This window comes from Pteronotus mesoamericanus, unplaced genomic scaffold (genome assembly GCF_021234165.1).
Source record: "Pteronotus mesoamericanus isolate MK-2021 breed Mesoamerican mustached bat unplaced genomic scaffold, CSHL_Meso_final contig_68, whole genome shotgun sequence".
NCBI classification, from domain to species: Eukaryota; Metazoa; Chordata; class Mammalia; order Chiroptera; family Mormoopidae; genus Pteronotus; species Pteronotus mesoamericanus.
The window spans coordinates 30,046,979-30,072,283 of NW_026555234.1; the positions used below are offsets into that span (position 1 = coordinate 30,046,979).

Here is a 25,305-nt window from a genome sequence, read left to right on the forward strand (position 1 = left end):
TTGATGTTTCTCTTTCACATCCATGTTTCTGTCCTCTCTCTCCCTAAAAAAAAAAAAAAAAAAAAAAGCACTTTATGAATCCTAGAAACCTGAATCTAGAGCTTTGGAACTTAATGAACAGGTACTGTAGGTCTCAGTGGTAGTACTCCATGGTAGCCTGTGAATGAGAGAGGCCAACGACCAGCCCTACGTGAGGTGTGATAATCTAGTTTTGCCTTAATTCATCTTTGAATACCTGTCTAGCACCATGCCTGGCCAGTGGTAGCTGCTACATATATATTTGTTTAAATGACTGAATAAAGCTTGATACTAAGCCTTGAAGTTTAGATTGGAGACAGAATGAACACAGAATTCAGTTCTCTCTGAAATCAACAATGAGAGTTCATAGAAGAAAAGTTTATATGGACTTGAATGTGAGAGTTGATACTTAAGATTTAGGTATGGGTGGAAGGGGATTTCTTGCACTTCTGTCAGAATCAAAAAGCTTAGGAAAAGCTGAATTTGAGTAGAGGAAGCCTGTGAAGATGCTTAAGTGTTTTGGGGAACAAGTGAGAAATAAAGTTGAATCATTGCATTGGAAATCATACTGTGGATGGTCTGTGAAATCTAGGAGATTTTTTGAGTGTTTCAGTATTCTTAACAGAATGGTATTTTGGAAAGGTTACTGTGGCAATAACACGGAGGTGGCAACAAAAGGCATAGTTATGTTTATGGGCTAGAAAACTGAGTTCCTGAGCTTTACGAACCTCTGTACCCTGAATCACATGGCAAAACTGGAATTCAAACCAAAACATTGAGTCCATAGTGATATTCTTTTCATTTCATCCCAACTGCTTATAATTGATTGCATGAAAACCATCAGAGCAAGCTAAATGATTGAACGTCAGATTTGTTTAGTTCCTCTTACAAAACATTCACATTTTTAAAAATATTATTTTGATCATATTAACTTTCTTAGATGAGGATATTGACATTTTGGGCCAGATAATTCTTTGGTGTGGGGGCTGTCATACCCATTGTAGGATGTCTAGCCATATCACTGGCCAAACAAAAATGGCTCCATACGTTGCTGGATGTTCCCTGGGGTAAGTCGCCCTAAGTATTGCCATGAAGCACATTTACAGTATGATGTCAAACTTAACCAGAATTACTTAGTGGTGTATTGCAGGAATAAGTGTCATATTCAAGTGACTTTGCTCCATTGAACAAGTCATGTTCTGAAAATTAGGAAAAACTAAAATGGTTTGTGAGTCAAAGGAGTGTTGGTTTGCCAAAACAGCAGGCTTAAATTAGGACTTCCTGGGCAAACTGGGATGAATGGTCACCCTAGGAGTAATAAAACATTTATTAAATACCTATTGGGTTGGCCAAAAAGTCTATTACATTTTTTTCCATAAAATAAAAGACACATTTTACATTTTCACCAATAACTTTATTGATTTGGGTATTTTGAGTATGTCGGCTATCTCCCGCTATTGGCTTCTAGCGGGTAGAGGCCAGGGGTGCTGCTAAACATCTTGCAGTGCAAAAGTCAGTCCTACAGCAAAGACTTACTTGGCCGAAGTATCACTAGCTCCAAAAAACTTGGCAAGCCTCCTTTGACATATTCTGTCAGTCACAGCACCTTCTCCATATACTGCACAAATCTTTTTATGTCTTTCAGTTGCGTTTTTACCTTTCATGAAATAATAAAGCATAATACGGCCAAAGTGTTGAATTATTTTCTTCCATTTTCAATATTAAGATCCCTGCACAAAAATTCACCAGTTTTGATAAGTTTTTTGAAAAAGTGTATGCTGTTATGACAGCTGTCACAATACAATCTAACAAAGTTGTTTTGGAAAAGTTAAAGACAACTAAGTACTACCAGAGTCATCCTACAGAAAAAACTAAATGAACTTTTTGGCCAATCTCATACTATAAGTAGAGCACTATGTTAAGATGATAAGGAGTGGTCATACTGTGGCATTTAGAAAACCTTGTGAAAAAGTTGTCTTGAATTGGTCTTGAAGTAAGGCTCACATTAGAGAAGTAAAATGTAAAGGAATTTCTTCCCCTGCCCCCAAGTAAAAACAACTATTAACAGAAATATCTGTGGTTATACTGTCCATGATGCATGAAGTGAACATTTATTTGACCATTTTGGCTGGACAAAAGGGTTTTGTACTAGAGTACTTGGGAGAGATCAGAGGATGCCTTTTTGGATCAGATAGCACAGGATCTTGAAAATTAAGCTGGGACTGTATCCAATGGCAGAGTTTTTGAGCTGTGAAACAATGTTATACTGATACGTGTTTTAGAGAGCAAATGGTAGAGGGTAGAGGGGAAATTAAAAGGATGAAAAGTCTGCTATGGGGAAACGAGTTGAGCTTCTTGTTGGATGAGATGAGATTCTAAACTGGAGTGGAGTGGAAATAAAAAGGAAGGCACAGATTTGAAGGGCATTCATAAATTGCTAGGATGTTTTGATTGAACATGTGGACAGATAAAACAGTCCAGGTTAGCGTAAGAATTTTCATTTGTTGACTAGAAAAATAATGATGCTATTTTAGTTCTATTTGAGGATACTGGATTTCAGGGGGAGGTATGTAGTAAGCAATTAGAGCTCTGTGTCTCCTGACACCCAGGAGAAAGATGATAAGAACTATTAGAAAATCATGTACTTCCAAAAAAAAATGATAGTTAATGATGATGAAGCAAAAAGACTTCAAATTTAAAATTTTAAACATAGAATAAAATTCTATGTCATAGTAGGAACAAATACCTACTTGTATCGTGTGGTATAGAAAATGTTTGAAGTAGAAGAGCTCAGTTTTTACACTTATAATGTGTATTTTCATGAAAGTATATTTGAACTTTAATAAGTGATATGAAAAAAACTGGTGGGGAAGAGGAGAAAGTTTAAGGTACTGAAGAACAGGTTAAATTTTGCTTCCTCAACAGGGATAGTTTGAGTACTGTCACTTGGGAGGGATCCTGGTTAGTTGTTACGGGTATTTTGAAAGGAACAGATAAGGTGGAATAGATATAAATTAAAATAGGAAAAATTTAGTTCTGATCTTACACCTGGGGTAACCAAGTGGTACAATTAAAAATAACTAGAATTTCCATGGTTATAACTTGTCAGATAGAAATGCAGTTTTCTGTTATGAATTCTTCATTCTGCAATATCAGGCTACTTTTCTACTTTGTGCCAGGTAGTTTTCTTTGGGGGAGGAGCATAAGAGATGATTTTTTAAAATGTATTTATTTATGGCGGGGTGGGAGAAAGAGAAGGTGAGAAACACCAATGTGAGAGAGAAAAATTGCCCAGTTCCCTCTCCTACGCACGCTGACCACGCCCCTAATCTGCAACCCAGGCAAGTACCCTGATCAAGACCCAACCAGGGTCCTTTTACATTGTGGGACAATGTCCAACCAACTGAGCCATGCCAGTCAGGGTAATGTAAAAAATTCTTATTCCTGCTTTTGAGATACTTAGAGTCCCATATGAGAGACTGTTATATAAATGAGTATATACACATAACTACAGACTTTACCAGTGGAGGACTAGATTGGGTTTTCTTTTCAGGACAGTGCCAGTTCTAAAAATATTACCCTTCCCCCAATGTATTTTATGCTTTCTTATCATCTCAGTATACAGTATATTTCAGGAATCCTCACGCATACTCATTTTTATTTTTCTTTCTCTGTAACTCAAAAGAAAGAGAGGAGACTGTCTGGATGGGTCTTAATATTAATTTTAATTCCATAAGCAGAGTATAAAATACCATTCTGTCTTCCTACTCTGACATTTAACCAAAAGAAAAAAATCGCCAAATTATCTTTAGCACTTCAGTTACCTAATATTCTAGGCTAACCTATTGTTGAGGTTATTCTATTTTATATAATTAATATATAAATTATATATTAAATTTATATATAAATCATTATATATACTTATATATAATGATTTATATATAATTTTATATATTATATAAAATTTATAATTATATATAATACAAATCTATTATAGTAAATATAAACATAAATAAATATAGTAAAATATATTAAAATAAATATAATAATTAACATTATATTTATTAACATAATATATAACATACTATTTCTATGTTATATTTATATATAAATATATATTATATATAATGTTTAAATATATTTGTATCTACATGTATTTAGATTTCCTCCTATTATTTGGTTCATATTTTCACATAGTAGATGAAAGATTGTATTAATAAACCTTTGTACCAATGTTTTGTGGATTCTAACTTAATGCTCTCATCTTCCTGGGTAGTACTTTTGCAGAAACCTTCTCAATAATTAACAATATATATTAATTTTTAAAACCTAACATTAGTTGACAAACAATTAGAAGTCATTATAGTATGTATTCTTATCTGGGATTTGAAGGATATGTTATTTACTAAAAATTATGACTTTTAGCCATAAGTATCATGGCTTCTGCAGGATAAGATCCTGTTTAATGCATTTCTAAGATAAAGGAGATAGCTATTAACAAACTCTAAAAGACTGAATGTGGATTACACACACACACATCTTTATATATGTATCTTATCTGTGTGTATATTCATTGTATATACATATACCCATGTATGTTTTCCATGAACTAAAAAATTGTGCTATCAGTAGTAGTTGCTATCTTTGTATGTGATTGTGGCTCAAAAGATATGTATTACTTAGTATACATGAAGACTGTCTCTTCCATTGCAGATATTGTGACAATTTGCAGATTCTGGTGTAGTTTGAGACTCGCAGTCTTCCTGGGGTCTTTTCTCAAAAAAGAAAACTCGGTTTCTGATTGCTGCTCTCTCAGTTGGTCTCACCATAACTATTGTTTCCCAGCAGCATATGGCTAGGCCTCAATGCTAGAATCTTGTCTTTTTAAAGTAGTTTCCATCATCAGTTCTATGACATCTCAGGGAATATCAAAATTGTTTTGATTTTCTTAAAATTAAAAAACCCATGCCATTCTGGAATGAGAATCAAGAGAGTCATGAAATGAAAACGGAAGCATAGAGCATCACTGTCTAAAAGTTTGGGTTTTATTAAGTACTTTAAAGCTTTTCTTTGTCTTCTCTGCTTGCTCTACCCTACTTTTTGGTTCCCCATGTTGTGTTCTGCCATCATACCTGCTGTTTATATCTTACCCTGCAGCTAATGCCACTTAAGTGCTTGTAAACTCTTCTGCTCTAACACTTTATGAATGAATTTGTCCTACTAATAATTACCATTATTATTGGCAACACTGATGATGATTTAGTCCTCTAAAAACCAGAGGGATATTTTATATTTCTTCGTATAAATACAGTATTTGCCTTTAAATCAGCTAGTGGGCCAAATATTATAATAAATGGCATTATGATCAATCTGAATTTTCAAAAAGACTTTATATACACATATATTATATATGTATTATATATTTATACTGAAAATACTTTTCTTCAGTTGAATTGTGATTTTTATGTTGGAATAATGGGATCGATTATAACATGTTTTACGGTTGGTAGGGCTTAGGAAAAGAGAGCAAGGGAAGAGCAGCAGGCTCTTAAAATAGTTACTGTATTGAAGTCTTTAACTAAGTATCTTTTGCATTCTTTTTAAAAATGGCACTTGGCAATAATAGTTAAGAGCACAGGTTCTGGAGCAACTCTTGTTTTGCCTCTTAATAGCTATTCTGTGCTACCTTGGACAAGACATTTATCTCTCTGTGTCCCCGTAATATAAATAGTACATTGTAATAGTACCTATCTCAGGTTGATTTGTTGTGAAGGTTAAAAAGTTAGTATATTTAAAATACTGAAACCATGCCTAACATGTAACAAGCACTTGATAAAATATAAATAATAATAACATTTATTATTACTGCCACATTGACTAAGAAAGCTTGTTAAATCGTTATTGAGCAATGTGTCTTAATAGTTTAGAATTATTAAATTATATTGAGTGGGTAAGACCAGAGATACTCTTATTGATGAAAGTGTTAAAAAAAAGCCATACAGTTATAAAAATAGAAACAAAATTACAATCTCAAAATAGCTACTTTGATCTTATTTACTTTGGTATGTTTTATTGTTTTTCGTATGTATTTTTAAACATTATGATCATGGTGGTTTTATTCAGTGTTCATCCAGGTGTATTTGGTCATCTCTAAATGCCAGGGATTACACATTGAACTTTGTGAAAGCAGAGGCTCTGTTCTTTTGCCTTGAATATGCCTACTCAGTAAATAGAGAAGGATGATTTTGAGGTATTAAATCTGATTTTTCCTTTACCCATAAAAGTTGTACATCAATCATCTAAAGAAATTTATTTCAATAAAAGTTTTAATATTTTATTTTCACTTTAAGAAAAGTTACATTTTTGTTGTCTTTAGCTTCAGTTGACTGCAATATGAGAAGTGATTACTGTGGTTACCATAAATTCACCAAAGTAACTCCAGTCTCCCTTCCTGTCTCCATTATTGAATTATGTCTACTATGTGTGTATGCGTAGAAAAGTCAGGAGAGTTATTTACATACTCCAAACTGCAAATAACTTCAGGAGGGTAGAGTTCGTAGGAGGAAAGAGGTTATTATCACACCATACATGTATACATTTCTGTATTACTGAAAGTTGTTACACTTTTAAAAAGTAAGTTATATTCTTAGTTGTTTTTATTACCAGTCTACAGGTACGTGACTTATGGGTCAAAATACGATTTTTTATTGTAAGTTTTGTAATATTCATGTTCTTAATTACATTTCTACTGGTTGTCTTAAGTATTTAACAATCCATAAATTACATTTAATGGTGTTGAATTCCTTTGTAATGATTGTTCCAAGGCAGTGATTTTCAACCGGTGTGCCATGGGAACTTTTAAAACCTGCAATTCCTGACTGTTTAGTCAGAGACACTGACCTCCTTTCCCTTCAATTGTCAAATAAAAAAAATGACAACAGCTAACACCACAATAGCTGTCTGGTGTGAATGAATAAAAATTACACCGTTTTTTTGTTTTGTTTTTGTTAGATCATCAAAAAAATATATTTTTTTGGTGTGCCACAGAATTTTAGTAATTGGTTTATATGTGCTGTGAGATGAAAAGGGTTGAAAATTACTGTTCTAAGGGGAAAAGCAGTATCCTGAAAAGTTAATTTAAATAGCTTTATTGAAATACAAGTACATATCAAAAAACCTGTTTAAAGTATACTGTGATTTTCAGTACTCAGTGATTTTTATTACATATACAGAATAATACAGCCATCACCATAATCCTGTTCTAGAATATTTTCAACATCTCCAAAAGAAACTTTGTACTAATTAGCAGTCAATTCCCATTCCTCTTCTCCACCCTCTCTCCCACTGTTAAGCAACCACCCATCTATTGGACTTTCTGTCTCATAGCTTTGCCTGTTTTAGTCATTGCACATAAGTGAAATTATCCAGTGTGTGTGGTCTTTTGTGGTCGGCTTCTTTTACTTAGCATAATGCTTTTGAGGTTCATATATTGTAGCATTTTTATCATCTCTAACACATTTTTTAAATGTCTCTTTTCTACTTATAAATACCAATGTAAAAAACTCAAACAGAACAAAATATGAAAGTGTAAATTAAGTCTCTTGAATTGGGATGAGGGAGATGGAACTTCCTTTTTGATAGGGCATATCTAAGTGGCTGCAAAGATGCTCAAGGAAGGTTTCCCTGAATAAATGACATGTAAGCTGAGACTCAGTAAAAAGTGGAAATGGGCTGGCTGAAATTGGACAGGGGAGGATAAGGTAATCAAGAGGTGGAATTGAATTTGTTTCAGGCAGGGGGAACAGCATGTACAAATGACCTAGAAGCAAAAGCTCTTTCCTGGAATAAAATAAGTACCATATGGATGCTATTTAGATTTGGGTGGTGGAGAAGGGTGTGAAATAAAGCTTTTTTTTTTTTAAGTACTGAAACAGTTTTTTCATTGCTTGTGTATAAGGGCTGTGGGAACCTTTTTTTTTCTTTTTGAGGACTATCCTAAGGAAAAAAGGAAACTGGCACCAAATTTTTAGCAAGGGAGTGTTACAAAGTCAGATTTGTATTTTAGGAAACAATTTGGCTGTTGTGTATAGAATGGATTGGAGAAAAACAAGACCAGAAATTTTTTTATTGTAGAAAAGAGGATTTTTCTTCTTCAAATTTGCTTTAGCCATTCTTTGTCCTTTATATTTTCATATAAGGTTTAGGATTACCTTGTCAACTTCTATGAAAATTGTTGCTGAGATTTCTTTTTTTTTAGGGATCACACTGATTCTGAAGATAGATCAATTTGGAAGGATTGTCAACTTGACAATACTGAGACTAAAGATTTATGAACATGGTACATCTCTATTTATTGTCTCTAATGTCTCAGCAACATTTTATCATTTTCAGAGTACAACCCTAGCAGTTCATTTGTTAAATGTATTCCTGTTTTGTTCTTTTTCATGCTATTCTAAATGAAATTGTTAAATTTATTTCAAATTCAAATGTTCATTGATAATACATAGAAATACAATTGATTTGTTTTGCCTAGTGATCTTATATTCTGTGACCTTGCTAAACACATTTATTTGAGTTGGGGTTTTTTTGTGGGGGTAGGTTTCTACAGAGGATTTTCTGTATACAGGATTATGTTGTCTGTGAATAAAGACAATTTTACTTCTTTCCAATAAGAATGTCTTTAATTTCTTTTTCTTGCCTTATTGCACTGGCTAGGCACTCCAGTACAATACTAAATAGAAATAAGAGTGTATATTCTAGTAGAGTGTTGACTAGGAATAAAAGCATATATTCTTAACTTTATTCCTAGTCTTAAGAAGGGCATTCAGTGTTTCACCATTAGATTTATTTTTCTAACAGAGTTTGTGTAGGTTTGGCATTAGTTTTTCCTGAGTATTGATAAAATTAGTTAAGTGAAGGCATCTGGGCCTGGGCTTCCCCCCCCTGCCCCAGGAAGGTTTTTTAATTACTAATATAATTTATTTTTATAAGTATCCTCAGATTCTCTATTTACTTTTGAGTTCCATTTGGTAACTTGTATTTCTCTGGGAATTTGTCTAATCTATCTATGTTAGGTGTTTTGTTGGCATAAAGCTATTCATAATACTTCCTTATAGTATTATTCCATTGTAATAAAATCCTTTTGATATTAATAGTGTTTGTACCAGTGTTCACTCTGAGTATTATTTCTGATTTTGGTAATTTGTTTTCTCTCATGTTTTTAGGTAAATCTAAAGATTTGTTAACTTTCGATCATTTCAAAAGGCAAACTTGGGTGATATTTTTCTTCTATTTTTCATTTCTTTAATTCCTGCCTGTATTTATAATTTCCTTCTTACTGTCTTGGGCTTAATTTGCTCTTATTTTTTAATTCTTAGATTGTTGATTTGAGACCTCTTTTCTTTCCTGATATATGTTTAAAATTATAAATTTTCCTCTAAGTACTTCCTTAGCTTCATCATATTTATCAGTATGTTTGTTTTGTTTTTAGATCAAGGTATTTTCTAATTTCCCTTGTGATGTGTTCCTTGACCTGTGGTTATTTATGAGGATATTTAATTTCCAAATATTTGGGATTTATGAAATTTTTTGCTGTTGGTTTCTAAAATTTAATTCCCTTGTGGTCAGAGAACAGACATTGGTGAATTTCAATTCTTTCAAATTCATAAAAACTTTTTAATGGTCTAGATGGTATTATATCCTGGAGAATGTTGTACTTGCAAGTAAAAATAATGTGTATTCTCTTATTTTTGGTTAGAGTACTCCAGAAGTGTTGGTTAAGTGAAGTTGATTGATAACATTTTCAAGTCTTCTGTATCCTTGCTGATTCTCCAATTCTTTTTTCAGCTGAGAGGGGGCTATTGAAAACTTCAAACAAAATTCTGAATTGTCTCTTTTTCCTTTCAATTTTATTAGTTATTAGGTATGTTTATATTTATTATATCATCCTGATTTATTGATAGGCTTCTATTTGTCTCTAATACTATTTCTTATTTTAAACTCCAGCTCTCTGGTTATTGTTTTGCTATGATTGAATTTGTCTGCCATATTCATTCATGCATTCATTTTTGCTGTTTGTTTTCAGCTTGATCAGTCATTTCTGTTCTATGTTCTTCCTTCAGTTGTGTTCTTGGTATGATGAGTGGTTTTCAATTCATATTCTGAATGTTCTAGGCGTTATGTTGGAAGACTCATAATTATATTTTTTTCTTTTTTAGTAGTCAGTCAGTCACCTTATTTGTGTGTAGTGCCTAGGCCTGGATGGGTGGGTGTTCACCTCCCTGCTAGGCACTGCTGATACCACTTCAGTAGTGGAGCAGTGGCTCACACTACCTCCTTCCAAATGGATGGGATGTTAGATCAGCTCCCTACTGGGTCCTACGGACACATTGGAGATGGGGAAAAGGGAGACAAAGGTGACCCACTTTCCATTGCCTCCTTGCTGCTGGGTAGGGCTGGAGGTTCAACTACCTACTGGGCCTCTATGACTTAATTTTAGCAGAAATAGGGTAATGAAGTAATAGGTTTCAAGTTTTTTTGGCAAGTAAAAACTTGGGAAATCTCAACCTGTTGTAGGTTGCATTGACCATCAGTAAACTGGCTGTGTCCATCAGAAATAAGTCTGATTTGTCTTGATTAAACCATATATTATCATTGAAGAAATTTAAAAGTGTCAGATGGAAAAAAAGGTTTATAGTAGGCAAAATGGTTATTTTTTAAAAATCCTTACCTGAGGATATGTTTATTGATTTTATGGGGGGGGAGGGGGCTCGGGGAGGGGGAGAGAGACAGAGACAGAGACGGAGACAGAGACAGAGACCGACCAGTTGCCTCACTCATGCGCCCTGACCAGGGATCCAGCCGGTATCCTTTTGGTGTGCGGGCCAATGCTTCAACCAACTGAACCACCCAGCCAAGGCCAAAAAGGTTATTTTGAAGAATTTTTGTGTTTGTAAGAAATGAGCAGAGGGAGCGATATATATAGTTATTGCAAATATTTTAATTTGGGATTTTCTGTTTAAAATTCAGAGACTGAAACCCCTTGGTCTTGCACACTACAACCTGACTCGTATGTCCCCTGGCAGGTTTAGAAGTACTTTGAAACCATGACCAAAGGTTCCCTGACTGAAAAATAATTTTGGGCCAATACCACATGGGCCAAAACTCTTCAACTTTACTTGGGGGTAGTGATAGGGCCCTGAAATAAGAGGGTAGAGTGATAGAAGATAGTTAGCGTATCCCGGGGATTATTGAATCAGTCTCCCCTTTTTCATCACTTTAGGAATGGAACAGTTGCCACAATCTACGGAAGGAAGAAGCATTCTCTATTGCTAGTTAGGGGGTAAATGCAACACTAGGAACAGGGGCAGGGGAGAAGGTAGTTTATACACGCAGGTAGGATCCACAGGACTTGTTTTCAGAGTTTTTTGGTGAGGGTCAGAAATAAAAAAATGGAGGAATCCAAAATTACTCTTAAGTTTTGAACTTCTTTAACTGAAAGAATTACAGTGCCACTGACAAAAACAGGAAAGCTACTTATGGGGTGTAGGAGAGATGATGATATTTTAGTTTAATTGATTTTAAATTATTGATGTTCCATTTATTTAGTTTATAGTAGTTTCTTTGTTTTTAAAAATGCTAAAACTACCTTACAACTTTTCTATAAAAAACTTTAGCAAGATATAATTTACATACTGTAAAATTTACCGGTACCTGTATAATCTATATACCATAAAAGTCATTGTGTAATTCAATGAATTTAGTATATTTACAGCAAAGATACTTACCGCAACTATCACTGCCATGTAATTTTTAGAGCATTTATATCCCCCTAAGAAGAAACCTCATACCCATTCCTACCTCCAGGCCTAAGTAAACAACAACTAATTTACTTTCTGCTCCATGCACTTTTGTAGACATTTAGGTGAATGGAATAAAACAAAATGTGTTCTTTTGTGTCTGGCTTCTTTTCACTGGGCGTGTTTTTTGAGGCTCACTCATGTTGCTTGTACTTTTTTAAATGGGTTTTATAGCTAATAGTAGAGGAAGATACTAATAAGTACATGTGAGTCCTGTAGGTAAATTGTGTGAAACCAGTTAGTGCAGGGAAAAGTTATATATTGAAAGAGTAGTGATAACATCATAAAGTGGTTTTATGAATGTTTGTCGTTCATCTATAGACTTTACTTGCTAAATACTTGCTAACATAGAATATTGGTATATGATATTACCACAGTGAAGCCAGGATGCTGAGGCAGAGAGATTTGTTGAGACATTTGCAGTAATTAAGTTGGAAATAATAGAATGAAATCCATTGGTTTCATTTTCATTTTGAATTGTTAATAAGTTATTTAATAAATCAAGGTTCTATCTCATTATTTTTGTCCTGATGAATCTGGAGTATGGACTAGAGAAGTGATCGTTTTCCCGTTAGTGTTGATGATCTTGGTCAGAGTTAAATAATTGAGATAAATGGCAGACTTAAGTTATAGATAGGGGAGAGGAGCAAAGAGATGGTAAATGTATATATTGCCTTTGTAAAGTGCTTTGTCAATTCCAGTACTGTAGAAAGACACTTATTCCAGAATACACTTCATTTTAGTGCCCTGATTTAATTAATGTAAAATGTGAAATTATTAACTCCTTGCTTTATTGAGACATTTAATATGTAGATGTATCAAAGCATAATTTTATTTACTTAATTCCATTTAAAAACCACTGGTTAGAGTTTAGTAACTTCATATTTTTCATATGGAGCCACTTTTGAAATAAAATAATACCAATTGGCATAATAGGGACTACTTTGAGGAAAAATTATGAAGTAGGAAATTTAAGTGCACCCCACCCCTCTCTTCTGCTTTCCTTTTTCTTTTTGCATGCCTTACCCAGGAACTTATTTATAAAATACCTTCCTTTCTTTCCTTAGATTGATGTAATTTCATAAATCCATTCATAAAATGTTATTAGGTTATTAGGAGGAAGTGTTGCTTTTCTCAGAAATATTATTGTTTGACAAGAGGGCTACAGTATGGGTACTGCTTAACTAAAAGAAATGAAATACTAATGGTAGACTTTTATGTGGTTTGTGGTAGAAAGAGAACTGGGAAATAGAAAACAAAATATTTATCTTTTCCATTTTGCCTCCGAGACAAGTCTAAATGATATGGTTCTATGAGGGAGTTAATTAAGTACTATTGAAAACAGAATAAACTACTTTAAAGATAGATGTTTCCTCATAGTTTTTGTAAAGAGAGTAAAAGAGAAAAATAAGACACACTTTTGGAATGGATAGTTGGCCTTATTTGGGTTCATTTAATATGGATTTGTACTGATGGTTATAGTGTCATTTTCTTCCTGTGCATAAGGTAAATGTGATTTTAAAACATACTCCATTATTTTTACTCCCCTCTTCCATTTAAATCTATTCAAAAGGATCCCTATCTTTTATCCTGGTGCTTAATAATGAATGTTACCCTTTCATTTTTGTTTTTCTTCTAGGCTGTATTCATCACCAAAGAAAAAACTTACACCAATGCAGAAATCGGTTAGCCCATTAGTTTGGTGCAGGCAAGTTTTGGATTACCCAAGTCCTGATGTTGAATGTGCTAAAAAATCTCTTATCCACAAACTTGATCAAACTATGTCAGGTATGTCTATAAGTTTACTTCTAAATTCATCTCTTTGCTTTCTTTAATTCAAAAAACCCCCACAAATATATGTTTAAGTGTGTTTTTAGAAGGCAGTTCTTTGCTTGGTAATGTTTTTCAAATTTTATTGTGCATGCCATCATGAATTTTTGCCATATGCACATAACCTTGTTCTGTTATTTACATCACTTTTTTCAATCTTGTCATTTTTATTTAGCCTTTACTTTAGTCCCTGACTTCCTAGAACTTACATTCTAGCAGAGGAAGCTGATAATAAATAGATAAATAAAGAATAATATTCAAGAAATATTAAATTTTATGTGATAGCATTTTTTCTCCCAATAAAAATTAAAACTATTTTTAAAAATTTAAAAAATAAAAACTATTTAAAATTTTAAAAAAGTTTAAAATATTTAAAAAATTAACTCACTTACCACCCTTGTGGAAATTCTGATATGGTAGAAAGATACAAGTTGAGAACCCAAAAGACCTTGTTCTTACTCTAGCATTTATGTACTGCGTGTGTCTGCGCATTACTTAAGTTTTCTCATAAGAATACAGAACCTTGTAAGGTTGTTTTAAGGGTTAAATGATAATGTTTATGAAAGAGCCTCGCATGTTTTTCTGACTCATAGTAGGTGCTTAGTAAATGTATTCATTTCCCTTCCTAGTTATGTTTTACTTTTTTTTCCCTTTCAACTTGGCATTTTAAGTTTAAATTGCTTTTATGCTCTTTTGTTTATAGTATTCACAAAGCTGGCAGAATGTGTCTGTGACTATGGCACTTAATGTAGCATGTCTGTGTGGGTAGAAATGTCGGACAAATATTATTCACTCTTTCTTGGAATTTCTCTGTCTCTTGAGAATGTCACTATGCTCTGGGATACTCTCGTAGTAAAGGACTGATGCATGATTACTAATCCTAAATAGGTTTTTGGGTTCTTTGCTTTGTATCATTTATTTTGATATTATTGAAATAATGTGCTCTCCTGTTAGACAGTAAGCTGAAAATGGTCATGGGAGGCAAAGGGGAAACTAAACAGTTAAATAGCATAAGTAAAGTGCAGTTGGTTGGTTGTAAGGAGTAATGGTTATTATATGAAAATGACATCTAGGATATGATTACAGAGCTTCTGAGCCATTTTTGATACTAAAGTCTTTTCCCCTATGTAGAGAATCCATTTGTAAAAAGCAATAGCCTTTATGTACTTTTTAAAAATGCTTCTGTCTGGATATCAAATGTTTTTAGAATTATATCCTGGAGCTTAATTTAAATTACATTCCTAAGAGATTTTTAGAAATACATAGGCAGGCTAGTAGACAGCCTAGTATTTCACAGTTGGAAACAACTAGAAAATTTCTAGCATTTCAGTTAAATGATATTATTTAGACCTTTATTTAAAATATTTTTAGGAAAAATTTTCTAGTACTCTCGCCTGAGAAATAATGTAAGTACATTATACAATTTAATTAAAAAATTTCAATCAGAGGCAGATCCAGGAAGTAAAAACAGCAGTCTTCTATCATAGAAGTTTACACCACAAAGTCAGGAAATCAAGACAGATCAATTTAAGAAGCAGAAGCCAAAAAGAAGAGTCTCACAAATAATGGGAAGACAAAGAAATATGCCCCAGTCAAAGGGAAAGGAGGGATCCCCACAAAGAGAACTAAATGAAATAGAGGCAAGTAAAGTATCAGATATTGTGTTCCAAACAACAGTTCTAAGGAAGCTCAATGAGCTCAATGAGCTCAGAGGGAATTACAAAAAACTACAGGGAAACTACGAGGAACTTACTGAAAACTATATCAGCATGAAATGGGACATAGAAACTATCAATAAGAGACAAGAGGAAATGAAGAATACAATTTCTGAATTAAAGAACACAGTAGAAGGAATCAAAAGCAGGCTCAATGAAGCAGTGGATTGAATCAGCAAGCTGGAGGACAAGGTCGAAAAAAGCTCCCAGAAAGAGCAAGAAAATAAAAAAAGACTCAAAAAGAATGAAGAGGTATTTAGGGAAATGCAGGACAACCTGAAATGGAATAATATCCACATAATAGAGATACCGGAAGGAGAAGAGGATGAGGAAGGGATAGAGAACCTGTTTGAAAAAGTAATGATGGAAAACTTCCCTAATTTGAGGAGAGAAAAAGTCACACAAGTCCAGGAAGCACAGAGGGCCCCATTCAAGAGGAACCCAGTGAGGCCCACTCTAAGACACATCATAATTAAAATGGCAAATATCAAAAACAAACAGAGAATCCTAAAGCAAGCAAGGGAGAAAGAGGTAGTAACATATAAGGGAGCCCCAATACAGCTAGCAGCTGACTTCTCAACAGAAACATTGAAAGCCAGAAGGGAGTGGCAAGAAATATTCCAAGTCATGAAAAGCAAAGGCCTGCAACCAAGACTGCTCTACCCAGCAAGGCTCTCAAGAAAATGGAAGGTGAAATAAGGAGTTTCCCAGACACAAGAAGGCTAAAAGAATACACCTCCACCAAACCAGCACTGCACAATATACTGAAGGGACTGCTTTCAGAAGATGAAGAAAAAGATGAAGAAGATGAATACCCAGCTCCTTTCACAGTTGCCAATACTTGATATTACCAGTAATTTTTAGTACGTATTAATCTGATTGTGACAATGATGTGTTATTTCAATTGTCCCTTTATTATTTGTTGAAACTATAAACCTGTTTTTGTATATTTCTTGCCTATTTCTATTATTTAAAAAAAAAAGCTTTAAATGACTTTTTGGTATTCTTCATCCATTTATCAGTTAAAGGTTTGTAGAATTTTTTTCCCTATAAAAAGAAGACCAAAACAATGTATTAACCCTTTTTTACATGTGTGGCAAATACTTTCCCATTCTATTACTTGTCCTTTAATTTTTTATATGTATATTACTATATAATCTTAAATGTTTAATATAGTCATATTGTCAATATTTTACTTTATAGCTTTTGGGTTTGAATATTTTACCTCAGGGTAAGAAAAATATTAGTTTATATTTTTCTCCTAAAACTCCTTAGATTCTACGTATTGATTTTTAACGCACCTGAATATTTCTTGTATAATGTGTGAAATAGGGCTCAATATTTTATTCCAAATAATAGTGGTCCTTGCACTTTATATGTTGAATAAGCCTTATTTTCCCCATTGATTTGAAATACCAATTTAATCATATATTACATTGTTAGACAGATATATACTTGTTTCTAGAATGCTCATTTTATTTCACTGATGTACTTGATTATTTCTGTGCTGGTGTCATGTTGTTTTACTTGCTGAGACTTTATAATGGCTTTAAATTTTTTAATGTTTTATAATTGACTTTGACATTTAAAAAAATAAAATCAATCTCCATTTAGAAAAGAGAAAGAAAGAAAGAATGATGGAACTCCTACCTTTTGCAACAACATGGATGGAACTGAAGAATATTATGTCAGGGAAATAAGCTAGTTGGTGAAAGACAAATACCATATGATCTCACCTATAAGTGGAATCTGTTCAGCAAAATAAACTACTGAACAAAATAAGCCACAGGCATAGAAACATGGAGCAGACTGAAAGTGATCAGAGGGGATGGGGAAAGAGGACAATGGTGGAACAAAGGAGAAGGGACTAGACAACATGTATGAATGACCCATGGACATGGACAACAGAGTGGGAATTGACTGTGGGAGCAGGGAGTGGCGGGAATGGATGGAGGGGGGTAAACAGGGAAAATTGAGACAACTGTGATAGAATAAACATGATTTTAAAAATCTTAAAAAAATAAAAAAATAATAATTAAAAATTTGCATCACTCAAAAGTATATGTTCATAACCTACCATGTGCTAGGTGGGCATTGTTCTTAACTCTGAGGCCATAGCAATGAATAAAATAGATGAAAAAGTCCCTTTCTTCCTAGAACTTATATTCTAATAGAGGAAGCAGACAATGAATAGATAAATATACACATAAAACAGGGGTTGGTAAACTTTTTTTGTAAAGGGCCAGGTAGTAAATAGTTGAGGCTTTGTGAGTTATAAGGTCTCTGTAGCCGTTACCTAACTTTGCCCTATTGCACAGAAGCAGCCCTAGATAATACATACATGAATAGGTGTGGCAGTGTTCCAATAAAACTTAATTTACAAAAACAGGTGGTGGTCTGGATTTGGCTCACAGGTGTATGGTTCACCAATTCCTGGTTTAAAACATCCTGAGAAATGGGAACTATTAGCAATTGGTAATTAGCAACTTGGACTTACAGGAGAAAACCAAAGTTGTTACACCTCAAAAGTAGCAATTTGAATGAGTGGCTTTTTTTGCTTTATTATAAAGGGTATTAAAGATAGTAGGAGTGTATAAGAAGCTTTTGCCCTTGAACCAAAACCAGATGTACTCAAGTACTAGATCTGTTTAACAGTGTCTAGATTTTATAGCCATATATGCACATTATATTCATAGCTACAGCTATAAATATACAGCCGCATATTTATAGGAAAAATGTTTAAAGGAAAAATAACTTAACTATTTCAAGTTTAAATCTTGTAGTCCTAAACTCCCTTTTCCCAAGTTAGAGGAGCGATTGTTTTTTAAATATATTTTTCAATAAGGCAGAGAAAGCTTCTTGGCAGAACAGTTTCTGCTCCATCTCACCAGCCTCTCTGCAGTGCACTACGACTTGTTCCTATGATGTTATTCTTTTGCTTTTTGCAGTAGTGCATTATCTTTTTTACCTTCTCCTACCCTTCCTGCTGTTTTCTTTTCAGTCTTCTTTGAATAGTCTTCCTTCTGCCCACCTTTGTGTGTGTGTGTGTGTGTGTGTGTGTGTGTGTGTGTGTGTGGTAAAATGTATGTAACACAGAATGTTCTACTTCTACCGGTTTTAAATATGCAAGTCAGTGGTGCGAGGTGCGTTCACTCTGCTGTCCAGCCGTCGCCACTGCCCACCTCCAGTACTCTTTCGTCCGCCTGTGCTAACATACTGGGTCCAGTACACTTTGCATTCCTCCTTTTTCTACCCATCTGGCCGTCTTTTAAGTTTAGGCTTCCCCAGGTCTCTCGCCCCACTTCTCTCTGTTGTGACGATTTCTTCCATCCATATGGTTATTCAGCATCATCTGTATTCAGATAATCTAGTTCATTCATGTATATCTTCAATGAATATTTATTGAGAGCCTGTTAATTTATCAGGCATTGAAGAAAGAGTGGAGGATACATGATGACTAAAATCACAGTACCTACCTTCATGGAGTTTAACTTCTAGTAGGGGAAATGTAAATATAAATATTTTAACTGGTGATCTGTAATAAAGGAATCATATACAGTGCTTTGAGAAATAGGAATTTTACCTCAGGAAGTGATGTTTAACCTGCATCCGAAAGAGTCAGAAAAATTTAATAGACTAAGGAGAAAGGTGAAAGAGTATTAGGGTGTTCCAGGTCGAGAACAGCTTGTGCACAGGACCTGTGGGAGGCCCTGTAGGTATGTGGGCAGGAGCGAGGCCTGCGTTAGGAACATGAGCAAGCCGTGGTGGCTGGAGCGCAGTGAGAAGGGAAGCAACGTGAGATAAGGCCGGAAAGATGGCGAAGGAAGGCTCTGCAAGGCCTTATAGGCCATGTTAAAGATTTTGAGCTTTACTGTAAGAGCAATGGGAAGAAATCCAAGGGTTTAATTTAAGGATGTGGTGTATGGGGGTGGAAGACAAGATTTGCATTTTGAAAAAGCCTTGCTTAGCTGTCGTATAGAGAGTAGAGTGGAAAGGGCTGAGAATGAATGTAGGATGTCTTAAGGTGGGGCTGATGATAGCTAGGTTGTGCGTGTTGGGGTAAAAGGCCGGTAGCGGAGGTGAGAAGATGTGGAAGTAAGAAGGAATGAACCAAATATGAGGAAATGAGGGACAAGAAAGTATCAACAGTGAATTCTAGGTTTCTAGTTGCATGACAGAATGAATGTTATCATTTTGAAATAGGGACCTTGGAAGAGAATTCAAGCTTGGAAAATTGTGGGTTTGAATTTGGTTATGTTGGCTCTGGGGCACATTTGCCATACGCAGAGGGGAGACCGGATGGGCAGCGTATGTGGAACTGAAGCCCAGGAATACTTAGGACAGAGATAAAATAATGAGGAGTTTTGGGCATACAGATAATAACTAATGTTACGGAAATGAATGATATTTCTCAGGGAAAAGAATATGATATACTGAGTGAGAAGATAAAAGGGCCGAAGATTAGAAATGCTAGTGATTAAATAAATAACCAGTAAAAGAGAATGAGCTTCAAAGGAGATGGAGGAGTAAAGAGATAGGAAGAAGTTAGCAGCCCCGTTTCTGCTCAGGTTGATATTTCTGATATCATACTCATGCTACATACTACATATGAAATATGTATAAAATATGGCATGATGTCTCATAGTGAATATGTATAAAACTAGTCTCTTTAGCTTCCTGCACTATCCAATAAAACAGAAAATATGTTCCTGCCAAAAGCACTATTCTACCAGTATTCAAGCCAGTAACTTCAGAGTCATCTTATTTTTTTTCCTTTAGTAATCCTTTCTAATTTCTAATGTCTATCCTTTGTTTTTCTTTTTTGTCACCTACACTGCCTAGTTCGGTCTAATCTATTCAACATAAAAATTTCCATTAATTTGTTTTTCCCTAAAGTAATTGGACCATATCATTCTTGCTCTAAAATCACTGATGGCATTATCATTGCTATTGAATAAAGATCAGACTCCTGAGCATAGTGCTCAAGGCCTTGCATAACCTGGTTCTGCAGAGTTTTCCTGTTTTGTCCTTCACCATGTACTTTACCTTTCTAGATTACTCACTCTTACTCCCTGAACATACAGTGCATTTTCAATATGTGGCTTCTGTTAATGTTATAAAGACAGATGAAAGCACATACTTTCCCCTCTTACAGTCACATGTCAAATTATTATTTATTCTCTCAAGACTGCTGCAGTGCCTGTCCTTGCAAAAAGCCTTACTTAGTTTCTCAGTTGTGATAACTTACTGTTATCTCCTAATTTCCACAAACCTTTGCACCTTTATGATAATACTAATTTCATTTTGTCTTGAAATTATTGCTTCTTTCTGCCTACACTCCTTGGCTATAAGACTCTTGAGAACTTGAGAAGAAGCACCATGTCCCATTTGTTTATGTTTCTACACAGTGCTTTGCTAATGGTCAGAAATATTTAATAAACTGGGTTTTAGAATAGGGTAGAAGAAAGAAATACTACTTTAGATATTAATTTTTCTTGTATATAATTACACTTGATATCTAGCCGTATTTTTATACTGTTTCTATTTTATATGCATAGCACTAAGTTTTTTCTTTTTTGTTGGCAGGAATAATCTTCTTAGGCCAGAAAATGGTGCGGGGGAGAGACTTCTGAAAAGAATAAAAGAGCATTCTCACATGTTTTGACATTAACCTAGCCCAATAGATAATACTGCTTTTTATTTTTCAAAAATCTGAACTTTGAAAATGTTATTTTTAAAAGCTCATTTCATAGTTCTTTTTAAAAAGCAATATAATTTGTTATAGAAAAATGAGGGAATACAAGAATGCTTTTACATTCATTTTATTTTTAAAGGCCATTCAGGGTTGATTCAGTTGGAATAAATTTTCCATTAAGATACAAGTAAATTCACTTAGTGGTTAATAATTTGTTGAGGAGATATTCTTCCTATGATATTATTTTGTTGTTTGGTGTGACTACTCTTTTACTTGTGTGACACAATTTAAGATAATGAAAATACTTTGTTGGGATTATTGATGTAATATATGCTTCCCCGCTACTATAAGAACGTTTCTGTATTGAGATATATAATGACTTGATGCATTTCCTAATAGGAAAAAAATCTGTGACAAATTTTTAACTTTTTCTCAGTTATTAAATTTGATTTCCCCCTTATTAATGCAGCTCTCAAGAGACAGAACTTGTATAATAATCCTTTCAACTCCATGAGTTACACAAGTCCTTACAGTCCAAATGCAAGTAGCCCATATAGCAGTGGTTTCAATTCTCCGTCCTCAACTCCAGTGCGGCCTCCTATAGTCAAACAGCTAATACTTCCTGGAAATTCAGGTAAGGAGAAAAATGAAATGGAGTGATTAAAGAATGTTTTTTAACCTACTGCCCTGCCTCAAAAAATACCTTATTCATCAGTAGTTCAAGTTATTTTATTTGTGAAACTTTTAACTGATTAGAGAAAATATCATTGAGGAGTTACTTAGCATCAGATACTATACACACGGGTACAGATAAGCCAATTTTACATCCATGAAGTTTTCTTTAACATGTACTTAAAAGTTTTAAAAGCTGGCTTCACTAAATAGGATCCCAAGCTTGATTATTTTAACCAGTAGGTGCTTATTAAATAGTTTGCTTGGGTTATAAAAGCTACAAAGTCAAAAAAATTTTTATAGGATTTTAATACTGATATTGTACTTAAATCACAGTATAAGACTATATGTGAATGTGTTGAAAGAGTGTTTGGAGCCCTAAATGAAATGGGAGGGATACATCGCTGTAAATTGAGGAAAGAATGTTCTTTTTTGGTTCTGTGACTGCAGTGTTACCCTTTAGTGTACTGTTTGTTAGAATTCACTCATTCACTTACTCATTGCTACTATTGTTATGGCTAATTATTATAACTTCTTTGAAATTGAAATATTGTTAACCATCTCACATTTTTGACCTGAGTGCTCCCTAGACTGAAATTTATTGACTCCGCTGTTTGCTCTCTGCATTGGTTGTTACTTGCTACATATTTCACCCAATACTGTTATACTAAAAAGTTTAATCTGCTATTTTTTTTAATAGAAAGCATTTTATTCCAGCACTATTTGAGTCTGACTTTCCCATTCCTATTATCTTGATAATATGAACATTAACTATTTCATATTCCTGCTCTTATGTGCCTTCCTACTAGAGCTTATGGTAAATAATTCAGGAAAACAAGCATTTCAAATAAATTCATATTAGTAATAGTAGTGACACTGTTGTGATTTTATTATTCTCCATTAGAAGTTGATCTGAGGAAAGCATTTCCTTAGAAGCAAGTTAGACTGTTTTTTAGACTGTTTTGGATATGTATATCCTTTATTCCTGTAGCCTGTCTTACATTCCCCTTTTTGGTTTAGAATGATAAAATACTTTTTTTATGTAGTCATTTTCTTCACCTCATCTTTGTGCTTCACTCCTAAATTTCCAAGAATTCCTTGGATCACTATTACTGGTTTGGCACTGGGAGTTTTGTAAACATGGCATAATGGAGGAGAAATGAGCTAGTGTTCTTTTTTTGGCTTGTTTCTAACTTTCTAAGGAATTCTGATTTTCCTAAAATTATAGTATTCTGGTTTAGGAAAAATCAGTTGCTTTTATTCAGGGAAAAAGACTAGAAAAAGTTTACTAATGACCGAATTTGGGAGGAGAAAGCACCACATCATAAATTCATCTATTTATAGAGCAGTATCATTGGCTCTCTTGTAAAAGTTAAAGTCCTCTAACAAGTATTGTTGAAAACTGCTTACCAGGAACAGTGTTGAAAGCGTAACTGTTTTATAAGAGGAGGGATAAATTATCGTTTAAAAAAATGTTTTGTGCTGATGCCACATTTAGCCCTCTTTATTCTTGGCATGTGGGGTGGGAGGGTGATGCCCTAACCAACTGGGCTACCCAGCCAGGGCAGCCCTCTTTATTCTTAAGTCAATTTTTAGTCAATATTTGGGAATTTTATAAGCAGACAAAACAGAATAATAATGAACTTAATCAGAAGATTCATATCAAGTTAATTGCAACAGATGTTTATTCAATTTTTGTTTCACCAAAATTTCCACCTTTTTTTTCTTTTTTTAAGGTAATTTGAAAAGTTCATCAGACAGAAATCCTCCACTCAGTCCTCAATCCTCTGTAGACAGTGAGTTAAGTGCTTCAGAATTAGATGAAGACTCAATTGGATCCAATTACAAGCTAAATGATGTAACTGATGTGCAGATTCTCGCTCGGATGCAGGAAGAAAGTAAGTATTTTAATTGATAACGTTGAGGACTTTCATGTAACGTAATTTTGTTGTGGGTATTAAATATGTCTTAACGGTATTGAAAAATTGTAATAAGTGTAATAAGAGTAGAAATGTTGAAATTTTAGAAGCTTATTCAACATACGGACTTGTTTGTTCATTAGTTTGTTTCCAGAGTCCATTTTATGTAGAGGAGTTTGCTATGTGAGGAGCAAAGACAGAAAGGTTTTGCTTGGCTTCCATGGCTGGTAATCACACCCTGCATGTTACTCTGTGCTGGAACTCATTAGTGTAGTTACTACTCTGTTACTCTGGGTTTCCTGTTACTTAGTGTAGACCAGTGTTTCTCAACCTTTTTTTCATTTTTGCTCCCCTAAGATGCCTTTTTAGATAATTTTTCCTTTTTCCCCCACCTCCCTCCTCATGAAATTTTAATACCACAAATATATTCTGTGTCTCTTTATATACTATGAAGAGCACAATCTATTATGGTATCTAATATTTTTTCACATCCCAGAACCAATTTTTACTCCCTGGAGACAAATATCACCTTCCTTTGAATGTATGGTATAAAAAGTAAGAAAAACCTTTATGAGAACATTGACTTTGTTACTCTAAATTTAATAAAGCATGTGATGTTGCTTTGCAAAGTTGTCCTCGCAACTTTTTAGGTCACAGACACCTTTAAAAATCCAATAAAAATTATGTCCCTTATTATTCCCAAAATGTATATAAGCACAGTTTTTCATACTATTTCAAGGGTTCATGGATGCCCTGGCTCTCATCTGAATGTAAGATGATGGTTATAATATAATTCCTATACATTTTATTGTGAATACCTTGAGCTTAACTGTGAAATAAGCAATATCTCTAAAGTTACCCCTTTAACCTTTAAAATAAAAAAATCCTTGAAGCATGCTTTTCACAGTGACAGTAGGCTGAGGGTAATGGAACATCGCTATAGTTTAGTTCAAAAGCTTTGTGTGAGACCCTTTTATGTAATATATAGTAATTTTATCAAGTTATAACATTTATTAGGAAACTGCGGAATGTTTCTTATTCTGATGACTCATTTCCCACTTGTATGTAACTTCCAGTAGAAAGGTAGGAAGACTTGATGCTTGCTTTAGTTATCTTTAGCCCTAGAAGCTAAAAACACATTACTCTCTTGTTTTGTAATTTTGTATAGCACTTTACTCAGCCTGTGGTATTGTTAGTTAGCAAAGGGCTAGTTATTGTCATGGATTTGAAAGGAGAATAAAGAAGCTGCCTAACTGTAACTTAGGGTAAACCTACCAATTCTTTTTTGAACCCTGACTTTTTAGACCCCAGTATTTTGCTAGAAATGCAACCATTTCTATAGCTTTCATATTGTGCTTACTAACAAGTAAAAGAAATTTTAGCCTTACTTTAAAAATCCTTTCTAAGCCATCTAGATGTACAAATATTTATTTTCCTGGTGAATTAAAAAAGATAACAAAAATGTGTGCGATTTCTCCTTGAAAACACCAGTTTTCTTTTTTAAGAGAATGATTTTCCTTTTTACAACATTGTTTCTCCAGTTTCTTGGTAAGAGAAATGTAGAATTACAGATTCGAGCTGTCTGTCACCTGGCTAAG

The 25,305-nt window shown here is 34.0% G+C and overlaps 1 protein-coding gene across 2 annotated transcripts in view; it reads left to right on the plus strand.

The window, feature by feature from the left end:
• Nucleotides 1-25,305, plus strand: part of SLAIN2 (SLAIN motif family member 2) — an 82,085-nt gene that overhangs the window by 15,727 nt on the left and 41,053 nt on the right. For both annotated transcript variants that reach the window (XM_054582147.1, XM_054582146.1), the window contains exons 2-4: nucleotides 13,516-13,664; nucleotides 21,586-21,750; nucleotides 23,525-23,686. In XM_054582147.1, the coding sequence (XP_054438122.1) occupies nucleotides 13,516-13,664; nucleotides 21,586-21,750; nucleotides 23,525-23,686 (476 nt within the window). The remainder of the gene's footprint in view (nucleotides 1-13,515; nucleotides 13,665-21,585; nucleotides 21,751-23,524; nucleotides 23,687-25,305) is intronic.